Source organism: Bufo gargarizans, chromosome 9 (assembly GCF_014858855.1).
Source record: "Bufo gargarizans isolate SCDJY-AF-19 chromosome 9, ASM1485885v1, whole genome shotgun sequence".
Classification (NCBI taxonomy): domain Eukaryota; kingdom Metazoa; phylum Chordata; class Amphibia; order Anura; family Bufonidae; genus Bufo; species Bufo gargarizans.
The window spans coordinates 24,501,477-24,521,693 of NC_058088.1; the positions used below are offsets into that span (position 1 = coordinate 24,501,477).

Below are 20,217 nucleotides of genomic sequence, written 5' to 3' on the forward strand. Positions count from 1 at the left end.
AAAAAAGTGAACTCCTGGCTCATATGGCAAAACCATAGAAGTTACAGAAGGTCCATATGATGTAAGCCTCATAGTATAAATATGTGCTTGCACTAGATCACAGCATGATAGGCAGTGAGCCTAAATTGCAAAATGCCACGCTAGGGTCAGCAGACTATGTCCACCTTTCAATACCACTTTTCAGCTTATTACAGAACATATATACTGTATCTTTATGAATACATTATGTACCTTTCAGCCTGTATTATACTCCAGAGCTGTAATCACAATTCTGCTTGTTGCTATCGGGAACTGTCGGCAGGGTTGTTGACAGACACACCCCTTACAGCTGAGCTCCTATAAGGCAATGGGACAGTAAGTTTCTCAAAAAATGCCTGATGTTAAGACTTTCCTGGATGCAAACCATTGACTGGACAGTGAGTCTGGTGATATATTGAAGGACAAATGCATTAAATGAGTATATTACGGTATGTGGTAAGAACAGTTTTTGTCTCCCATAGACATCGATGAGTGTCGGGTTACTCCTAGACGGCTCTGTCAGAACGGTCGATGTGAGAACACCCCTGGAAGTTACCGCTGTGTGTGTCCTGCTGGGTTCACTGCCAACGTGCAGGGCACAGATTGTCAAGGTGAGTAAATGCTGCGCACACATTTCCCGCCAGCATTGTCTGCAGGTTGTGTGGTACAGGGGACTGTATCTCGTAAACTTGGGCACTTGGAAACCCATCTTATGTGTTATGGTTATGATTATGGTCAGCCTACCCTGTTGGTATAAAAAGAAATAAGCCATGGCCATGGGCAGTGTTGGACTGGGGTTCCTTTTTATTTTGCACCCGCAGTCTTCTTATGGATTTCCAATAAAGTATCATGGATTTTAAACAATTTGGATCTGCCTTATATGTTTTCCTACATGGAATTTAGTGCTGTTGTGTACCAGTTCTATATAGCCCTCAGAATTAAAGGGGAATTCCGGTTACAAAAAGTTATCCCCTACCCCACGGAGCTCCTCCTGAAATGGACGGAGCGGCTGGTTGGATGTCATGCCGCCACTCCATTCATTTCTATAGAAGTGCCGGAGATAGTGGAGGGCTGTGCTCGGCTATCTCTGCCGATCCTATAGAAATGAATGCATTCCGACCAGCCACTCCGTCTATTTCAGGGGGAACGCCATGGGGTTTGGAGCCCCCGTTCTTGTGATCGGTGGGGGTCCCAGCGGTAGGACCCCCACCAATCTAATCTGATCATATCCTGTAGATAGTAGATACTACAGTTACAAAGATTATCCCCTAACACAAGTCCTATTTAGAAGTAGACAGATGGGGTTGCACTCGTTTGTCCAGTCTGTGAGGTGCTTCAGTGGAGTGGAGGTGCTCCAGATCGATAGTAATAATAGAAATACCACCGCACACTCAAGGATATCATGCAAGTAAAAGATTTTTTATTTTAGCATATCCTCCAATAGGTACATAAATGATAACGAAGAGATATCAATATTGTTACTGTGACTCCAAATCTTTTGACATTTCGGTCGCACCCCTCCACCGAAGCGCCCATCAGAGCCGGTGACGTCACCGAACACACAGTGTGTTATTAAAAACAAAAGAGCCCGTGCCCTGCGCGATTTAGCCTCAGGGGGGCTGCCTGGGTGAAAATAAGGGGTTGTCCGGGTTCAGCTCTGAACCTGGACAACCCCTTTAAAACTAATACTAAAACCACTGCAAATGCTAAATTACCCCCCTAGTATTTTCTACAGAAGTCAAAGAAACGGTGGACCAACATGCAAACGACTGCTCAATTCAGATAGGCAACACTCTGCTCTCGGGATCGCTGGGTGTCCCACTGGTCAGACCCCTTGTGGACACTCTGTGCACCCTTGCTTCTCCTGCCATCCCCTCCCTCTCACTTTTGATTGACAGGGCCAGATAGGATGACTATGCAGAACCCTGACCCTGTCAATCAAGAAGAAAGGGCTGGCAGAGGAAGCAGGAGGGGCAAGGGTGGACAGAGTGGTGGAAAGTATTTATCACTGATTTACAGGATCGGTGATGAATGTCAGATCGCTGGGGTCCCCAAGTGCCCTCTCTGAATGGAGTGAATGGAGGGTGGGAATCAATATGTGCACTACCGCTGCATTCACAGAGGCAATTTGTGGTTTCTCTGATCTTAGGATCGCTGGGTGTCCCAGTGGTCAGACCCAAGTGATCCAACATTTATGACCTATTCCGTGGATTGGAGATACAAACTTTTCCCTACTCCGTGAACCCTTCCTCTGTCAGCCCCTCTCCTTCTTGATTGACAGTCAGGTTTCTGCATGGTTTTATTGCCTAGAGGAGAGGGAGGGGCTGGCAGAAGTAGGAGGAGCAAGGGTGCACAGATTGGCTTAGAACTGCCTTCAGTGCACTTAACTGCTCATTTGCATATGGAATAAAAGTACTTTTTTCTCTAGAATGAAGCAAAGGATCGCTTAATGAAAGGTATCAGCCGATCTAGCCCTACAAGGCATTGTGCCTGCCTGGTTTACCAGTGATTTTCCTGGTGGCAGAATCATTTTAAATTGCAGAGAAACTTAACAGATATCTGCTATTGGTTCTCTTGTGATATTTTATGTGCTTTGTATATTGTGTATTATGCTTAGATTTCACACGTGCGACAATATTAGGGGCACTTGACCAAGTATTAGTGGGGTATTAGTGGCCTGTTGTCTGCTTGGTATATCCACGCTTTTAGGGGAGAATACAGGGTTGTATGCTGGTACCATACAGCGGTACAGGTTGTGCATGAGACCTCACTCTGCATCGACATTTTAATACGTTAATAAAATGTCTCCACGTACAGATATAGATGAATGCCGCCAAACACGTCAATGTGGATCTGGAAGATGCCTCAATACTCCGGGAAGTTTCCGCTGTTCTTGTTCAACCGGGTACAGACTGACCCCACAGGGCACTGATTGTATTGGTAAGATTGTTGCAGATATGCTGAAAGTATGGTCAATAATTCCAATGTGCGAAGGGAGCGGGCTGGGTGAAACCAGAAGTGTTTTTATTTAACATTTTTCTGCAATGGCAAATACATGACCTTCAGTCTAAGAGGCAGAATAGTAACAAGATATTCTGTCCTATAGATTAATACACATCTATTTAATCCTGACATTCGCATATTCAGCTATAACATTCTTATAAGAGATAATCTATTATCATTTACAGCTCTGTTATTACTGAATCTGCGTCACAGTAAGCAAATAGTGCAGTATACTCATATATATTAACATTAACTCCTAACACAGCCGTATTCACTATACACTAGAACCAGGTGTCACATCAGTTTACTTCACTAACATTTGTGCAGGGTTATCTACTCACACTGCATCACTATCAGCCTTAGCTGATTACAGGGATGTGCATTAAATCATTTTACCCTGTGTATTGCCCTTAATGTGTCTTCTCTTACCTGCAATGACAAATATATGACCTTCAGTCTGAGGGACAGAATAGTAACAAGATATTCTGTCCTCCAGCAACCAAAGATCTGTGTTTTAAGTTCCTACCTTGCTAATTGGCAGTACTATGTCATTCAGGCTTTAAACACTCTGCTGCCATCTACTGGCGGTTTAGTAGAATTGCCATGAGTTTAACTTTCCTATTACCACAGTTATCCCTCTATATTGTTAAAGCTGGACATGTAATGTGGATTAGTTTAGTTTTTATGGGGTGCCTATTTTTGACATACCTTACAAGATCTTGAGTCTGGTAGTATACTCTTAAAGATGACCTTTCATGGGATTATGTGTTACAAACTGGTATGCCTACCAGATAGTGCTTGCATCTGTATGGGCTGCACTTTTTCGTGCCTGATATGTTAATTTAGATCATTGATAAAGAGAGGAGGAGACATTTGGTTTGCTCAATGGACGTCTCCTTCTCCTTGGCTGTGACGCTGTCCAATCGTAGAGGACCACGTCATAGCCAGGGACAAAAAACAGCCCACCTTCTCCCTGGCTGTGACGTGATTCTCTGCGATTGGATGGCATCACAGCCAGAGAAAAGGAGACGTCCATTGAGAAAACCAAATGTCTCCTCTCTGTATCAATGGTCTAAATTAACATATCATGTGGCAAAAACAAGGGAGGGGGGGGGGCACAGTGGTGGAATGGAGGGGTGTTTTTAAAAAAAAAAAAAAGGTGCTTGCATCTCTAGGGGCCGCACTATCTGATAAACATACCAGTTTGTAACACATAATCCTATGAAAGGTCCTCTGTAATCCCCTATTAGTCGAATCTGGCAAGTTATCGGGAACAAGCGGTCATAGAAACGCTCGTTCAAGATAATTTGCTCGTATAATCGAGCAGCTGATCAGCCGATCAATGAGCAAACACTTGTTAATTGGCTGATGGGTATCTTTCATCAAGATGCACAATTATTGACAGCACATCTTCCTGTGTGATCAGGGATCATAATGAATGGAGAATGAGGGAGGAACGAATTTAGTTTGCATGTAATCACTCCAGTACAAATGAGCGCCAATGGATGATCCATCGGTGCCCACACTGCCCAAACATTGGGCAGTGCAATCCCACCCTTTGACGCTGTTCACACTGTGTTTGAGCCTTCCAGTTGGATTTTCTGACTTATCCTTCTGACCAAAAGACTGCAACATATGCCACAGTACAGAGAGTGGAATACTTAGCCAAGAGATCTGCACATAGGGGGTCATTTATTTATTAAGACTGGCATTTTAGGCCCTGCGCTGGCTGTGGATCCGACAATGTTATGTAGAGGAGCCAGCCTCTACATCGCTTCGGCAGATCCACTGCCGCTTCGAAATCTACACCAGCTCCCTTACTGGCGTAGGTTTAGACCATTTTCTACACCTAAAACATTAGTAGAAAAGGATGAACAAGGCGAGCCTACCTGCCCTCAGAATTAAAGGGGAATTCCGGTTACAAAAAGTTATCCCCTACCCCACGGAGCTCCTCCTGAAATGGACGGAGCGGCTGGTTGGATGTCATGCCGCCACTCCATTCATTTCTATAGAAGTGCCAGAGATAGTGGAGGGCTGTGCTCGGCTATCTCTGCCGATCCTGTAGAAATGAATGCATTCCGACCAGCCACTCCGTCTATTTCAGGGGGACCGCCATGGGGTTTGGAGCCCCCGTTCTTGTGATCGGTGGGGGTCCCAGCGGTAGGACCCCCACCAATCTAATCTGATCATATCCTGTAGATAGTAGATACTACAGTTACAAAGATTATCCCCTAACACAAGTCCTATTTAGAAGTAGACAGATGGGGTTGCACTCGTTTGTCCAGTCTGTGAGGTGCTTCAGTGGAGTGGAGGTGCTCCAGATCGATAGTAATAAGAGAAATACCACCGCACACTCAAGGATATCATGCAAGTAAAAGGTTTTTTATTTTAGCATATCCTCCAATAGGTACATAAATGATAACGGAGAGATATCAATATTGTTACTGTGACTCCAAATCTTTTGACGTTTCGGTCGCACCACTCCACCGAAGCGCCCATCAGAGCCGGTGACGTCACCGAACACACAGTGTGTTATTGAAAACAAAAGAGCCCGTGCCCTGCGCGATTTAGCCTCAGGGGGGCTGCCTGGGTGAAAATAAGGGTATGTCCAGGTTCAGCTCTGAACCCGGACAACCCCTTTAAAACTGATACTAAAACCACTGCAAATGCTAAATTACCCCCCTAGTAGTTTCTACAGAAGTCAAAGAAACGGTGGACCAACATGCAAACTACTGCTCCATTCAGATAGGCAACACTCTGCTCTCGGGATCGCTGGTCAGACCCCTTGTGGACACTCTGTGCACCCTTGCTTCTCCTGCCATCCCCTCCCTCTCGCTTTTGATTGACAGGGCCAGATAGGATGACTATGCAGGACCCTGACCCTGTCAATCAGGAAGAAAGGGCTGGCAGAGGAAGCAGGAGGGGCAAGGGTGGACAGAGTGGTGGAAAGTATTTATCACCGATTTACAGGATCATAAAGTATACCATATATGACTGCATCCCTCTGCATAGAAGAACAGACCATATTATACAGTATAGTGCAATATTCTGTTTCCTCTTTACAGACATTAATGAGTGTGAAAATCCTGGAGCCTGTGCAGGTCAAGAGTGTGTCAACACCCCAGGGTCCTTCCAATGCAGACAGTGCCACGCCGGATACAGGCTCCAGAACCGCCGCTGTGTGGGTGAGTGTTTTACTGTAAGGTCATTTTTGTACACATTACCCTTTGGCATTTATCACATAGAGAAAGTTAATACAAGCCACTTACTAATGTATTGTGATTGTACATATTGCCTCCTTTGCTGGCTGGAATTATTTTTCCATCGCATTATACACTGCCCGTTTCCATGTGTACGACTATAGGAAAAAGCATCGGCCTCTCTGGTGTCTGAGACCGTGGGAGTGCACATAGGCACACATGCGCAGCAGATCCCATTCCGGACACCTGGTATCTGCGCCCCTGGAAACGAGCAGTGTATAATGCGATGGAAAAATAATTCCAGCCAGCAAAGGAGGCAGGTGTCCGGAATGGGATCTGCTGCGCATGTGTGCCTATGTGCACTCCCACGGTCTCGGACACCAGAGAGGCCGATGCTTTTTCCTATAGTCGTACACATGGAAACGAGTAGTGTATAATGTGACGGAAAAATGAATCCAGCCAGCAAAGGAAGCAATATGGAGAATAACAATGCATTAGTAAGTGCCTTGTATTAACTTTCTCTACAAGATAAACACCATTTGCTGAAGTGAGACAACCCCTTTAACTGCCCCACAACATAGTGGCAAATCTGTCATATATCATAGTGTCTGCTGTGGTCACTAAGGGGAGCTCAATGATACAGATTTTAACAGCTCCCATTGAATTCAATACTAGCTTTAAAAATCTATATGCAATTATCTCACCATAATGGTGTGTACTGACTAGGAGTGTACTAGAGAAGAAGCAGCCCACAGTTCAGTTCAGAATGGTGGCATCTAATGTATATTTGTGCCAGACACTGAAAATTCTGCTGTAGATATTAACCAAAAGCAAATAAAATTAAAAAAAAACTCTACACCACTAAAAAGCAATTAAATAATATAAAAATGAGAAGGCAATTTATTAATCCATGTCCGCCCTTCCGTCTAGATATCAATGAGTGTCTGACTGAGTCTTCGTGTGGACCTAATGGAAAGTGTACCAACACTGATGGCTCTTACCAGTGTGAATGTGCGCCTGGATTCCGACTGAGCAGTGACAGAACGCAGTGCACAGGTCAGAGGCTTTCACCTTGTCTATCTGCTAGCTGTCTTTGCTGTTTCACCCGGGAAGGCTCCCAAAACTGCACGAAAATAGGAGTAAGATCCCCACCATTCAGATATTGGTGAACTATCCTGATAGGACATCAGTAAAAAAATCATCCTGAACAACCCCTTTAAAATTTTTCTTTTTCCTTGGTGTTGATCCGATCAATGGGTAACCTTACAGTAAAGGGAGTGTGGTGCTGAAGCGAGAGCCACATCCGAGTCATTGTTTAAACAGGTGTAATGGCTTATGAAGTGAATGAGGTGAGCTCCATTACAGGTGCAGCCACCCGAATTACAGAGGGGTAATATAAATGCGGTTGAATGAGATGAGCTGGAAAACAGGACACAGATGCCCGTACAAAGGAGCCTCTGCTACTGTGCTGATCGGCAGGGGTCCCAGAGGTCATATCCCCAGCCATTAAAAACTTTGATGTCCTATTCTACGACAGACCACCTATGAAATGGAAATTCTGTTGAGTGGATTAATAACTAAGGGTATGAGCCCACGGTGCGGCCAGGGGCAGATTGGCCATAGACCCTACAGGGAAATTTCCCAGGAGGCCACCCAAGTCCTCCTTTCTGCCGCTGACCAGTTACATAATGAGCTCTCAGTAGTAACTAACGCTGTGAGAATCAGGTACTCAGGTACTCAGGTACCCGGCCAGCGACCGCACATGTCCTCCTGTATTCAAATGCTGTGGCCACATCTCACCTCCTAAGCCCCCTGCTCCATAGACAACAGGAGGAGGACAGAAGATGGCAGCTATTGATGGCCACCACAGAAGGACAGCTTTTGGGGCAGTATATTGTGCTACACTGTTATTTAGTTCTGCTGGGATGGTATTTTGCACTATGGTATTGTTGACCCCCCACCCGCCCCCCTACTTGTGTTGGCCCGTCCTGTCTTCTAATTTGGACCTGCCTACAAAATGAAGCTACTTTTCGTTTTTTTTCCAGGGCCACTTTAAAGAGGACCTTTCATGCGATTTTATTGAGGGAGATATATATACACCTGTACTTGCGGGGTACCCCCTGCTGATGCTGCCACCATGCTTGATTTTTTAAAATATGCCTCCTATGCCCGCCGGATTTCTCCCGCTCAGTATGCTAATACTGAGCATTGGAACAATGGGGAGGAGACGCAGTTTTTCTCCGTGGGCGTCTCCTTCTCCCCTGGCTGTAGAGCTGTCCAATAGCAGAGCGTCACAGCCAGGGTGAAAAAACCTTCCTGTCTGTGACGCTCTGCGCTGCGATTGGACAGTGCTACAGCCAGGGGAGGAGATGCCCACGGAGAAAAACTGCATCTCCTCCCCATTGCTCCGATGCTCAGTATTAGCATACTGAGCGGGAGAAATCCGGCAGGGCATAGGAGGCATATTTTAAAAAATCAAGCAGGGTGGCAGCATCAGTACAATGCAAGTACAGGTATATATCTCCCTTAATAAAAAAATCACATGAAAGGTCCTCTAAGTTCCCAGTCCGCCCCTGGGTGTGGCTAGCTGCATGTGGCCAAGCCACGTCCCCCTGTGGCAACCAATGGCTACACGATTGTGCAGTAAAGTTGTGTGGCCACTGGCTGCTGTGGGTGGGCATGGCTTGGCGCTACGTTGCCAGTTGCACCGTGGAGCTGAACCCTTAAATCTTGGGTATGGTGCAATCACCACACACTTTATCTACTGCAGATATCAATGAGTGTCTAGAAGGAGACTACTGCTTCCCACGTGGTGAGTGCCAGAATACAGATGGCTCTTACAGATGCGTGTGCGCCGAGGGCTATGTTACTGCTCTTGATGGTTCATCATGTGTTGGTAAGTTTGGCCATAAATATAAAATACGTACAAACACCCACTAACATGGGACAGGTATACGCAGTTAGAACTAGAAACTTTTTTTTATATTTTGGTTCCTTATGTATTTTCATGTGTTCTCAAAAGACAAGGATGAATGTCAGACAGGCACCTTCTGCCAAGGAGGACGCTGCACCAACACACTGGGGTCCTTCCAGTGTCTATGTCCTACTGGTTTAAGAGCCACTCCTGACAACACCAGGTGTATAGGTGAGATGAGATGGGTGATCATCCCAGAAGGATCAATAGGTTACCAAATAGATGTCCTGTTACTGTTAACCATACCACGAAATATTGTCCTCACCAGATATCGATGAATGCCAGGAGCGAGGAGCAGCCATCTGCGGTACACAAACCTGTGAAAATACACTTGGGTCCTATAGGTGCATTGCCTCCTGTGATAGCGGGTATAAAGTAACAGCCTCTGGTGACTGTGCGGGTAAGAGTACATGTCTGCTTTACCTCCGTTAGACATTTCAATGGATGCAATAGACCTTTGCAAATGGAGCTGTAAACCATAGTAACCAGTCAGAAAGCCATTATATTATATTAGATATTCTAATATACCGAATGTGTTCTTCTTTCTATAGATATTAACGAGTGTGCTAATAACTCAACAATCTGTGGAGACAACGCCGTGTGTGAGAACCTTATTGGTTCCTACCGATGTACCTGCAACTGGGGTCATGAGATGTCCAGTGAGGGTCAGCACTGTGTAGGTATGTTACATGGCCGACTACTGGAGTAGTCCACAGGATGCCAAATAAGTTGTCAGCTTAGGGTCCTCCCATAACTCCCTTTTCCACTTCAAGTACCCTTAACTCCTACATCTCACTTTCCACCTTCTCTCCAAATGTTCTCCGATCTGTCTTCTTTTTCGCCACGTTAGGACTGATTGTTCTACATTTCTTCTGCAGGTAATGAATGTCTCTACCAGGATTCAGCAACCTCCGGCACTCCAATTGTTCAGAAACTACAACTCCCAAAATGCTTCTTTCACTTTTATGGGAGTTAGAAGAACAGTCAAGCATGCTTGCATGCTGGGAGTTGTAGTTTCAAAGCAGCTGGAGTGCCAAAGGTTGCTCATCCCTAGTCTAGACTATATTTTTAGACCTTTACTATCAAGCCATAGCTTAGCCACTGCCGCTATACAGCAGCACAAAGAGTCCATACACGGGTCCGTCTAGCGGACCGACAGCAGGGTGCTGTGCATTTCCCCTGTATCCCTTAGAGGAGGATAGTTCAGCATGTCGTGTATAAAGCATGTGCTGTATTGCAAATTCACACAACATATATAATACAGCCATGTGCCAATAATCTACTAAAGATTTGAACAGAGGGGGATCGCCCTTTCAGGACTCCCATCTATTAGAAAGAGAAGACAGTAGATACAAAGAATGTCTCCATCTCTGGAGGACCTGGGATGTCCATGCCTTATATAGACAGCCCGATGATTTCAGTGACCACTATGTAATAGTGCTGCCAGGTATCTCCACTGATGATGTCTGAAGATCCCAACACCAGGAGACCTGGTTATCAGGCAATGCTTCTAAAGCCTCATTTACACATCAGTGTTCGGTCAGTGAGCAAAAACCAGGAGTGTAGGCTACAAAGACACTAAGTATAAGGCAGGCATGCTCAACCTGCGGCCCTCCAGCTGTTGCAAAACTTCAACTTCCATCATTTCCGGACAGCCTACAGCTATCAGCCTACAGAAGGGCATGGTGGGAGTTGTAGTTTTACAACAGCTGGAGAGCCGCAGGTTGGCCATCCCTGGTATAAGGGAAAGATCTGCACCTGATCTGTGTTTAGAGCCGCACCTGGTTTTGGGTCAAAATCACCGATGAAAATCACCGACTGTGTAAATGAGGCATAAGAAATTTGGATAGTCTACAGCAGACAACCCCTTTAACACTTTAACAGTGTGTTTCCAACTTAGACATGTATGGCATATCCACAGGATAGATGTGTGTCCCACCTCTAGTTGGAGAACAGGTGTCCCCCTGACTCACCTGGTTAGGTGGCCAGGACCTCTAGGTGGATAATGAGCATATGCAAAGCACTCTCTATTTACCTCTATGGAAACAGATGAGCAAGCATGCATAGCAGTGAATGGAGAGGCCACATGAGAGGCCACCTCTCCGGTCATTTTCCACCTGGATGTGAATCAGTGTTTTGCTCAGAACCTTAGAAACTGGTGACAGATTCCCTTTAAAGGGGTTTTCCAAATGTTTTATACTGATGACTCTGATCGGTGGGGGTCCAACGATCAAGATCCCCTGCCAATCATCTCCAGTGCTCCAGTGCTCCAGTAAGCGCAGTGACCTTCTTGCAGCTTACCCTGGGCCAGTGACATCACATCTGTCACTTGGCCTAGGAGCAGCTCAGTCCCATCCACGTGAATGGGGATGGGCTGCAATACCAAGTACAGCTGGTATCCAATGTATAGCTATGTTCTTGGTAAGCTGTGAGGAGGTCCGTGGCCTCCTCAAAAAGCTGATCAGCGAGGGACCTGGGGGTTGGACCTGCACTGATCAGATACTGATCTATCCTGAGGACATGTCTCCAGTATAAAACTGTCAGAATACCCCTTTAATTGTTGCTCACTCATATCCATTATGCCCTTTGATTAAATGAGTATTCCCATTTGGGACATTTATAGCATATTGATAGAATATGCCATGAATGTCAGACAGGTGCAGCACCCATCTCTGGGACTCCTATTTCCAGAATGGGGCCTCAAACTGTCACCGTCCATTCACTGCTACAGAATTTTCAAAAATATCCAAGCGCCCAGGCTCTGCCATTTTTGGAAGTCCTATAGCTGTAAATGGAGCGGACACCGCACATGTATGGAGTGCTCTCCATTCATTTTGGGGCCCCATTCCAGAGATGGGACCCACACCAATCTGACATTTATGGCATATTCTATCCATATGCCGTAGATGTCCAGATGGGACAACCCCATTAAGCAATGTGTGTACGTAGACTATAAACTGATGGATCATGCATGTTTTTTTGCCCTTTTTTTAGACATAGATGAGTGTCTAGAATATGGAGATTCAATCTGTGGATCGATGCGATGCCAGAATACACCAGGATCCTACAAATGTATAACTGACTGTGAGCCCGGGTATCAGCTTTCTCCATCTGGAGACTGTACTGGTGAGAGTCCATGCTGTCTATCCATCTGCTAGGCTGAAAGAGTTAATATACTGTACAGCGGTGTGACTGCGGCTTCACTGTCTTGCAATCAAAAACTAAAAAAAGGTGTTGGTGTGAATTCTAACCCCGGGTGTGTTCATGTGTCAGATATCAACGAGTGTCTAAATAAGACTGTCTGCGGAGAGCATGCCTTGTGCCTCAATCTAGTGGGATCCTACCAATGCCTGTGTGACCAGGGCTATGAGGGGGAAAGGGGCGACCAGCGCTGTGTGGGTGAGTGACTTCATTGTGAGCGTGCATGTGTATGGGAGAGTTGGGTAAGATAGCTGTCGGCCGGCAGGTATCTCATTCTTATGGCCAGCCTTAGGCTTCACTAATATTTGACATCTTCCAGTGTAATCTTTCCATCATCAAACCATGTGCAAAAACAACCCCACGCACACATACGGAACCGATTCCTCTAAAAATCTCTGCAACAAATCGGCTGCGTCTGAATTTGCCCTAAATCTTAGTACAGATCAAACAAGCTAAAAGAAAACTGTTAACCCAAGGGAGAAGAAACAACCTGTGCTCATATGTGACAGTCGTTCCGAACAGGCCCAAGACTGGGAAGAAGGGTTAAAGCGTAACCGTCCATTCGGTTAATTTTTTTATATAGTGTAGGGACAGGGATGTTAAAGGGGTTTTCTCATCTGAGACAATGGGAGCATATCGCTAGGATCTGCACCTATCACCTCGTGCTCGGCTATTTCTTTCGGGTCCATAGAAGTAAGTGGGAGCCGTGGCTGTGCATGCGCGGTGCACTACCATTCACTTCTATGGGGAGAGCGCTTGGTGATGGCCGGACCGGAGACCTCCAGCCACCACTTTGCCCGCTCCGTTCTCGATGTAGTTGCGGGGACCTGCACCTATCAGACAATGGCTATGCGCCCCCATTGTCTCAGATAAGAATACCCCTTTAAACATTTTTGTAATATACTTCACTGGGGAAAGATGTCTCTTTGTACTAGAAAACAGGGTGTACAGAGTTTTCTTAGCAAAGCTCTAACAGCGTTGCTAAGAAGAGTCTGTCTTCAGTCTTCAGCGTTTTACTGAGCGCTAAGAAGCATGAGTCTAACATCTAAAGCCTTCCAACCTGCCTCTAGTCACTACCTCGGCCCTTGTCTCCCTCTATGTGCCCTAACCATCACAGCCCTTCAGCCTGCCTACTTGACTTGTTACACAGTCCTCTTCAGCGCTCAGTAAAACGCTGAAGACTGACTCTTCTTCGCAACGCTCAGTTAGATATTTGCTAAGAAGACTTCTTAAACTTAAACAGTTACATTTTAAGCCTATGGTGATGGTTGGTTGCGTGACAGTAACTGGAAAAACTACCTTAATGATTCCCTATAGGGGGGGAAAGCTATTTGCAATAATCACAATAATTGCAACCAGGTTGAAATGTTTGAGTACATGGTATAAAATAATTCCCCCAAGGGGGCCGGCACATGTCATGGTCACGCAACCAAAAGTAGCTGCAGAGCCCGGGCCTAATAATGTTCCGTAGTAGGGAACGTAGGTCCCACATAATCAATGGTAAAATAAAAATTAGGTCTCTTCCTTAGGGCTCATGCACACAACAGCACAACCGTGTGCTGTCCGCATCCATATGTCTGTTCCGCGGCCCCGCAAAAAAGTAGAACATGTTCTATTCTTGTCCGTTTTATGCATAAGTATAGGACAGTTCTATAGAGGGCAGGACATTCCGTTTCGCAAAATGTGGAACACACATGGCTGGTGACCACAAAAACGGTAACGGCCGTGTGCAAGAGCCCTTAGGCACGGATATTCACTTGGGGTCATTTAGCATATATCGTGAGAAAGGGCAAAACAGAATCCAAAGCCTGTCTAGGCAATACTTGAAAATTACTTCAGAACAAGAGGACATACCAAGTGTGTCATTCATAGATGTTAATACATTTTGGGGCTTGGTGTGATCCCCCTCTTCAGGTATGTACCCATCCCCGAAAGCGCTTGTGTTTACATCCCTGAATAAAGCACTTGTAATATCCTCATGGCTTCTGTCCTGAAGTCATTTTCAGTCGAAGTACAGAGTTTCTGTAGACCTCTTGGTGGACACATCCCATGGTCATACATGATTTTAGATCCTGCTCTAAGGTAGTTTTCATGCTAACTATGTTGAATCTTGAGTTATAAGGCGTTGGTGTTTCCTCTCTTCCAGATGTTGATGAGTGTGAGACCTTACAAGGAGTATGTGGGACAGCTCTGTGTGAGAACGTGGAAGGATCCTTCCTCTGTATCTGTCCTAACAGCAATGAAGAGTTTGACCCAATGTTCGGAAAGTGCATACGGACACCCTCTGCAGGTAAGAGACTCTCATGGGACTAGAGATAGTAGAATTCATTAGTAAAATGAATCTTGGAGAACAGAAGAAGAATTTATTTTTTTCATCTTTTTCTAACTTGCATTCCTCAGTTTGTTGTACTCAGAAGTCAAATTTCCTTTTATTCTCTTCTCGACTTCAGCCCGTCCAGCATATCCAAGCAATACTGCCCTAACCAGGGTGGAATTTGTGCCTACTCCAGGCCTCAATGAATGCTACTACAACTTGGAGGACCCCAACGTGTGTGAGAACGTGCTCTCCAGGAATGTCAGCCAGGTTGAATGTTGCTGTACAGTTGGCAAAGGATGGGGACAAGCATGCCAAATCCAGAGATGTCCTAGCATGGAATCAGGTAACCAAGAATGTCCTGTAGACCATTTTTATTGAAGGGCTTGTTCAGATTCAGGTTGGACACAGTTGTTTGTACAGTATCTGTTTACTTGAAATATATTACATCAGGATAAATTATCCTAATACCTCAGTGCCAAAAGCTACCTGGACACACACTGCGAGACATAGCTAAGGGGCACTGGAAGGACATGTGCCCCAGGTGCTAGGTGCAAGGGGTGCAGTATCATGTTAAGAAAATCCTAGCTACATCTTAACCCTTGCATATGCCTGATTAGTAGTATTTCTGGGGCAATTAGCATCAAATGAGCAGGATTTTACTTCCTAAAGTATTCCCATCTTATAAAGTTGATGACATATCACTAGGATAAGCCATTAATTTATGACCGGTGGTGGTCCAACTACTGCAACCCTCACCAATCGTGAAACTGAGGAGGCTGCAACGCTGATTCAGCACTGGAGATGTAGTTGGCTGTGGTCCCCTACACAGGTCTCATATAACGTGCGCCCTCTCCTTGCTGCCGGGAGATGGACTCAAAAGAAAGTCTATGGTCCCATCTCGATTCTTTCTCCTGCAGCGAGGAGAGAACATTCTATTTCAGCATGTCCCTCTCCTAATTCTAGCAATCAGTGGGGGTCTCAGCACTCAGACCACCACTGATAAACACCTTTGATATGTTGCTATGACACGTCAACAGTTTTGGGAAAGCTCAGTGGCACTTGAAGATGCTGGAGGTAGCACACACTATTTGCCCAGTGGCCTCCATCACCCCTGATACAGCCCTGGTATAATTCTACTGCCAGAGTAATTTTAACAGGGATCATCTTCTTTCATAATTTTATTTTTAGCTGAATACCGACGTCTGTGTCCTGAGGGAGTTGGCTATATCACATCAGGTCAAGGAAGCAAAGGTAAGTGGTATTAGATGCACTGCACTGCGGCATCAGGGGTACTGTGGTGGTAATATTTAATATTCATATGGGGGGAAAACTGAAAACTGAACATTAACCAAAGAGATTAAAGGGGTTGTTCACTCAAGTCAACCCTTGTCCATATGGTCTATTAGGGCATAAGGATATCAAAGAAGGTGAACCCCTGCTCAGGACCCTTATGGCAGAAAAGAAGGCCTCCTGCCCTGCAGAACTTAAAGGGGTTATCCCATCTTAGACAATGGGGGCATATCGCAGTGTGCCCTCCTCCACTTTCTCTGCTCCGTTCTCCTTGTAGGTGCGGGTCCCAGCGGTGGGACCCGCACCTATCAGACAATGGGGGCATATCCTAGCGATATGCCCCAATTGTCTAAGATGGGATAACCCCTTTAATGTGGCCATGTTTTACCATCAAAATAAAATATTGTATCACTGAGCAGTTGCTATTAGAGTTACGGAAACAGCAAAGCATGGATGCAGCAGCCTCACCAGGCTCTGTTTATTTTATTTATTTATTTTATGCACTTATATAGCGCTACTATATTCCGCAGCACTTTACAGACATTAGCATACCACTGTCCCCAATGGTGTTAAAACAATAAAAGAAGTAATACTCACTAGTTCACACCTCTCTGCTCCAGCGCCACAGGCGGTAATGGTGCCAGTATTTGTCTCGTTTTACTTGGCTTCTAAAAACATATTTTACCGTGTATTTCTGTTTTAAGATGTTGATGAATGCAAGCTCTTTGGGCCAGAACTGTGTAAAGGAGGTGTGTGTCTTAATAAGGATCCGCTGTTTGCCTGCTACTGCTCTAATGGCTACTACTATGACGTCCATCAAATGGAGTGTGTAGGTAAGGTTCACAAGCATGACGCCAAACATGACTGGGCCTTCAGCAGGCGCACACGTGTGTATATTCTCTTTATCGGCATGTGACTGAAATTCCACCACTGCCCAACAGAACCATCGGCAGAGCTCAGGTTCTGGAAGCCGTACTGAATTTGGTTTTCCCAGTACTGTCTTTCCCATGATTCTGATAGAGACGTGATAATCATGTATCTAATATTTTCTGTGTCAATATAAAAAGGTCTGCTCTTTTTGAGAAACAGCGCCACTCTGGTTCACAAGCTGTTGGCTGGTATTGCAGAGTACCCAGAAACAGCACCATATCTGGTCTGTTTCACACAGCAGACACCAGGGGCTAATGTCTGCGACCGTCAAAAATGGCAATCGCATACATTTAACCCCTCAGATGCCATGGTCAAAGGGAGAAAATGTTGTATCCGCGCGCTTTCTTTGCTTGTAACAGCCGCCCCTCGCTGAGATCGGGGAATCTGTTACACTGCGGTGATAGGCCAGTGCCAAGTACAGGCCTGCAGGTGGCAGCACTGCATTGGAATATACTGATCTTTGTTTATTGTAATGCAGGGGTGGCCAACCTGTGGCTCCCCAGCTATTGTAAAACTACAACTCCCACCATACCGTGCTGTAGGCAGTCCGGGCATGCTGGTAGTTGTAGTTTTGCAACAGCTGGAGAACCGCAGGTTGGCCATCCCTGTTGTAATGGATTACTTTATACAAATTGCAATCTATTGATTGCATGCTATAGTCACCTAGAGTGAAAAAAAAACGAGTGAAAAAAAAGAGAAAAAAAAAATAATATATATATATATATATATATATATATATATATATATATGTTAAAATCACCCCCCTTTCCCCAAAATTAAAATGAACAAAAGAAAAAAAACACCATTGGCAACTCTGTGGCAGAATATGCCTGTACTATTAAAATATAAAGCTAATATATTTATCCCATATGGTGAGCAGTGTAATGGGAAAATAATTCTAAGTAGCCAATCCCCCAAAAAATTTAAAGTGATCAAAAATTCATATACACCCCAAAATGGTATCACTGAAAAGTACAGATTACCCCACAAAAAAAATGAGCCCTTACACAGCTCTGTAGACGTAACTAAAAAGTTATGGGGGTCAGAATATGGTGATAAAAAGAAAAAGTAATTTTTTCCAAAGTCTCTATTTTTTTTCAGTATTAAAAACGCTAAAAAATATAAACCTATGTGCTATTGTTGCAATCGTACTGACCCGGAGAATGAAAAGGTTTTTACCTCTTAGTGAATGCCGTAAAAACAAACCCCATAAAACTGTGGAGGTTGTGGGAAGGTTAAAGGGATTCTGTCATGAGATTTTACCCCTATAACCTAAACATATGCTCATGTCCGGAGTAATAAGAATAATCCTAAGCTGGCCTTATTAAACTTCACTGTGGCTCTATTTGCCCAAAAAACAGTTTTTTTATAACCTGTCACTCACTTAAGGTGCCCAAGGGGAGGTCCGTTAATACAGGGTGCCCGGCCGCACCCCTCGCCGTGCGGTGCCCAGCGCCGCCTCCGCAATCCTACCCGTCCCTCTGCCAGATCCCGCGCCTGCGCACTAGGCTCAGCCTGATGCGCCGCGGACTCCTGGCAGCGGCTTCGTTGTGCGAAGTGCGCATGTGCATCAGGCTGAGCCTAGTGCGCAGACACGAGATCTGGCAGAGGGACGGGTAGGATTGCGGAGGCAGCATTGAGCTGTACAAGGCGGCGCAGAAGACAGCGAAGGCGGAGCTGGGCACCGGACGGCGAGGGGTGCGGCCAGGCACCCTGTATTAACGGACCTCCCCTTGGGCACCTTAAGTGAGTGATTGACAGGTTATAAAAACCTGTTTTTTGGGCAAATAGAGCCACAGTTAATAAGGCCAGTTTAGGATTATTCTTATTACTCCGGACATGAGCATATGTTTAGGTTATAGAGGTAAAATCTCATGACAGAATCCCTTTAAGGGAATGGGGGGAGAATAAAAAATATAAAAATTCATCTTGAGCCTGGGAAGATTATATGACACAGTTATAGCTGAAGATGTTGTAATGACATGCTGTATTTCTTTCAACGGATTATAATAAAAAAGAATGGAAAAAAAAAACTGGGGAGGAGTAATGTTTTTGTGCCATTTCTACTCCATTTGGATTATTTTTACAGCTTCCCACTACACTGTATGCCATGTTAAATGGTGTCATTAGAAAGTACAACTTGTCCTGCAAAAGACAAGCCCTCATATGGCTATGTGAAGAAAAAATATCGCTCCATCAGGAAGGGCTTAAATTTGTTAGGCGAATGCCACGGTGGTTCCATCAGTTTGTACGCCACCAGGAAACTGGAGACACTTGCCACTTTTTGCAAAAGTCAGCAATGATAAATCTGGCTAAAATGTGTTCCTCTTAGTAAATATCACCAGCCAGGCATGGCGGAACCTACACTAAAAATGTCGCAAACACTTCATAAATTTGTTGCAATGCCTACTCCACAGACAAGACAGGCCAAAACATTCTGCTTGACCAATACAGCGCACGTTCTGCTTTACCCCCTTTGTGGTTACGGTGACTTTCAGACATTTTTTTTTTTTTTTTTTTTTTTTTTCCATATCTCTTTATTGAAGTAAGAAATCACTTGTACATCAATAAATAACACGACAGCGCAACGTACAATAAGGCATCAAAGCATAATGTACAGACGATGCTGATGAAAATGTGATCTCTCGCTTCACAATTTTATAATTTTGTGCCCCAGGTCCCCTCCCTCCCACAACCCATAACCCCCCCCCCCCCATTCCCCCCAACCCTGAACACCGATCCAAAACCTCGGACTTGAAATGGTCCCGGCCCACGACTATTCTCCCCTCCTCCAGCAGCACACCCGGCCCGGCGCTAGATCATAGAGCTAATCGCCCCAACTTGTCTGCTAGTTGAGCTTTTAAATACCATCCTGTGAACTTGAATGGGGTTATGAGTTCCTGGATTTCAACATCAGACAGTAGTTTCTCTACAAACCTCCTCCATTTTTTTATAAACTTCTCAACCAAACGCTCCTTATCTTGTTCTACTTCCAGCCTTTCCAAATAGAGAACATTTTTCATCGTCCCTATGACCTCCTCCCACACTGGTGCTTCCTTTCCTAACCAGTGCCGCAAGAGAGATTTCTTCACCGACATTAGCAGGAGATGAATGCACGGCTTAGCGACTAACGACCCCATCTCCTCACCCTGGTTCTTAGTTACATAGTGGAATATACATTGCTGCGGCGAGAAACCCACCTCATCACCCCAGATGTCTTCTATAGATTTCACGGCCTGTTTCCATAACTGTTGTACTTTTGGACATTCCCATATGGCATGTAA

The 20,217-nt window shown here is 45.1% G+C and overlaps 1 protein-coding gene across 2 annotated transcripts in view; it reads left to right on the top strand.

Moving 5' to 3' along the window:
* LTBP4 (latent transforming growth factor beta binding protein 4) overlaps positions 1-20,217 on the top strand; it is a 108,060-nt gene that overhangs the window by 80,342 nt on the left and 7,501 nt on the right. Inside the window, exons 13-26 of one of the 2 annotated variants that reach the window (XM_044305164.1) lie at positions 501-629; positions 2,836-2,958; positions 6,087-6,206; positions 7,152-7,277; positions 8,992-9,117; positions 9,244-9,366; positions 9,464-9,595; positions 9,747-9,875; positions 12,190-12,321; positions 12,469-12,594; positions 14,543-14,686; positions 14,847-15,056; positions 15,902-15,964; positions 16,708-16,836. In XM_044305164.1, the coding sequence (XP_044161099.1) occupies positions 501-629; positions 2,836-2,958; positions 6,087-6,206; positions 7,152-7,277; positions 8,992-9,117; positions 9,244-9,366; positions 9,464-9,595; positions 9,747-9,875; positions 12,190-12,321; positions 12,469-12,594; positions 14,543-14,686; positions 14,847-15,056; positions 15,902-15,964; positions 16,708-16,836 (1,812 nt within the window). The remainder of the gene's footprint in view (positions 1-500; positions 630-2,835; positions 2,959-6,086; positions 6,207-7,151; positions 7,278-8,991; positions 9,118-9,243; positions 9,367-9,463; positions 9,596-9,746; positions 9,876-12,189; positions 12,322-12,468; positions 12,595-14,542; positions 14,687-14,846; positions 15,057-15,901; positions 15,965-16,707; positions 16,837-20,217) is intronic. The other variant, XM_044305165.1, reaches the window with a different exon arrangement.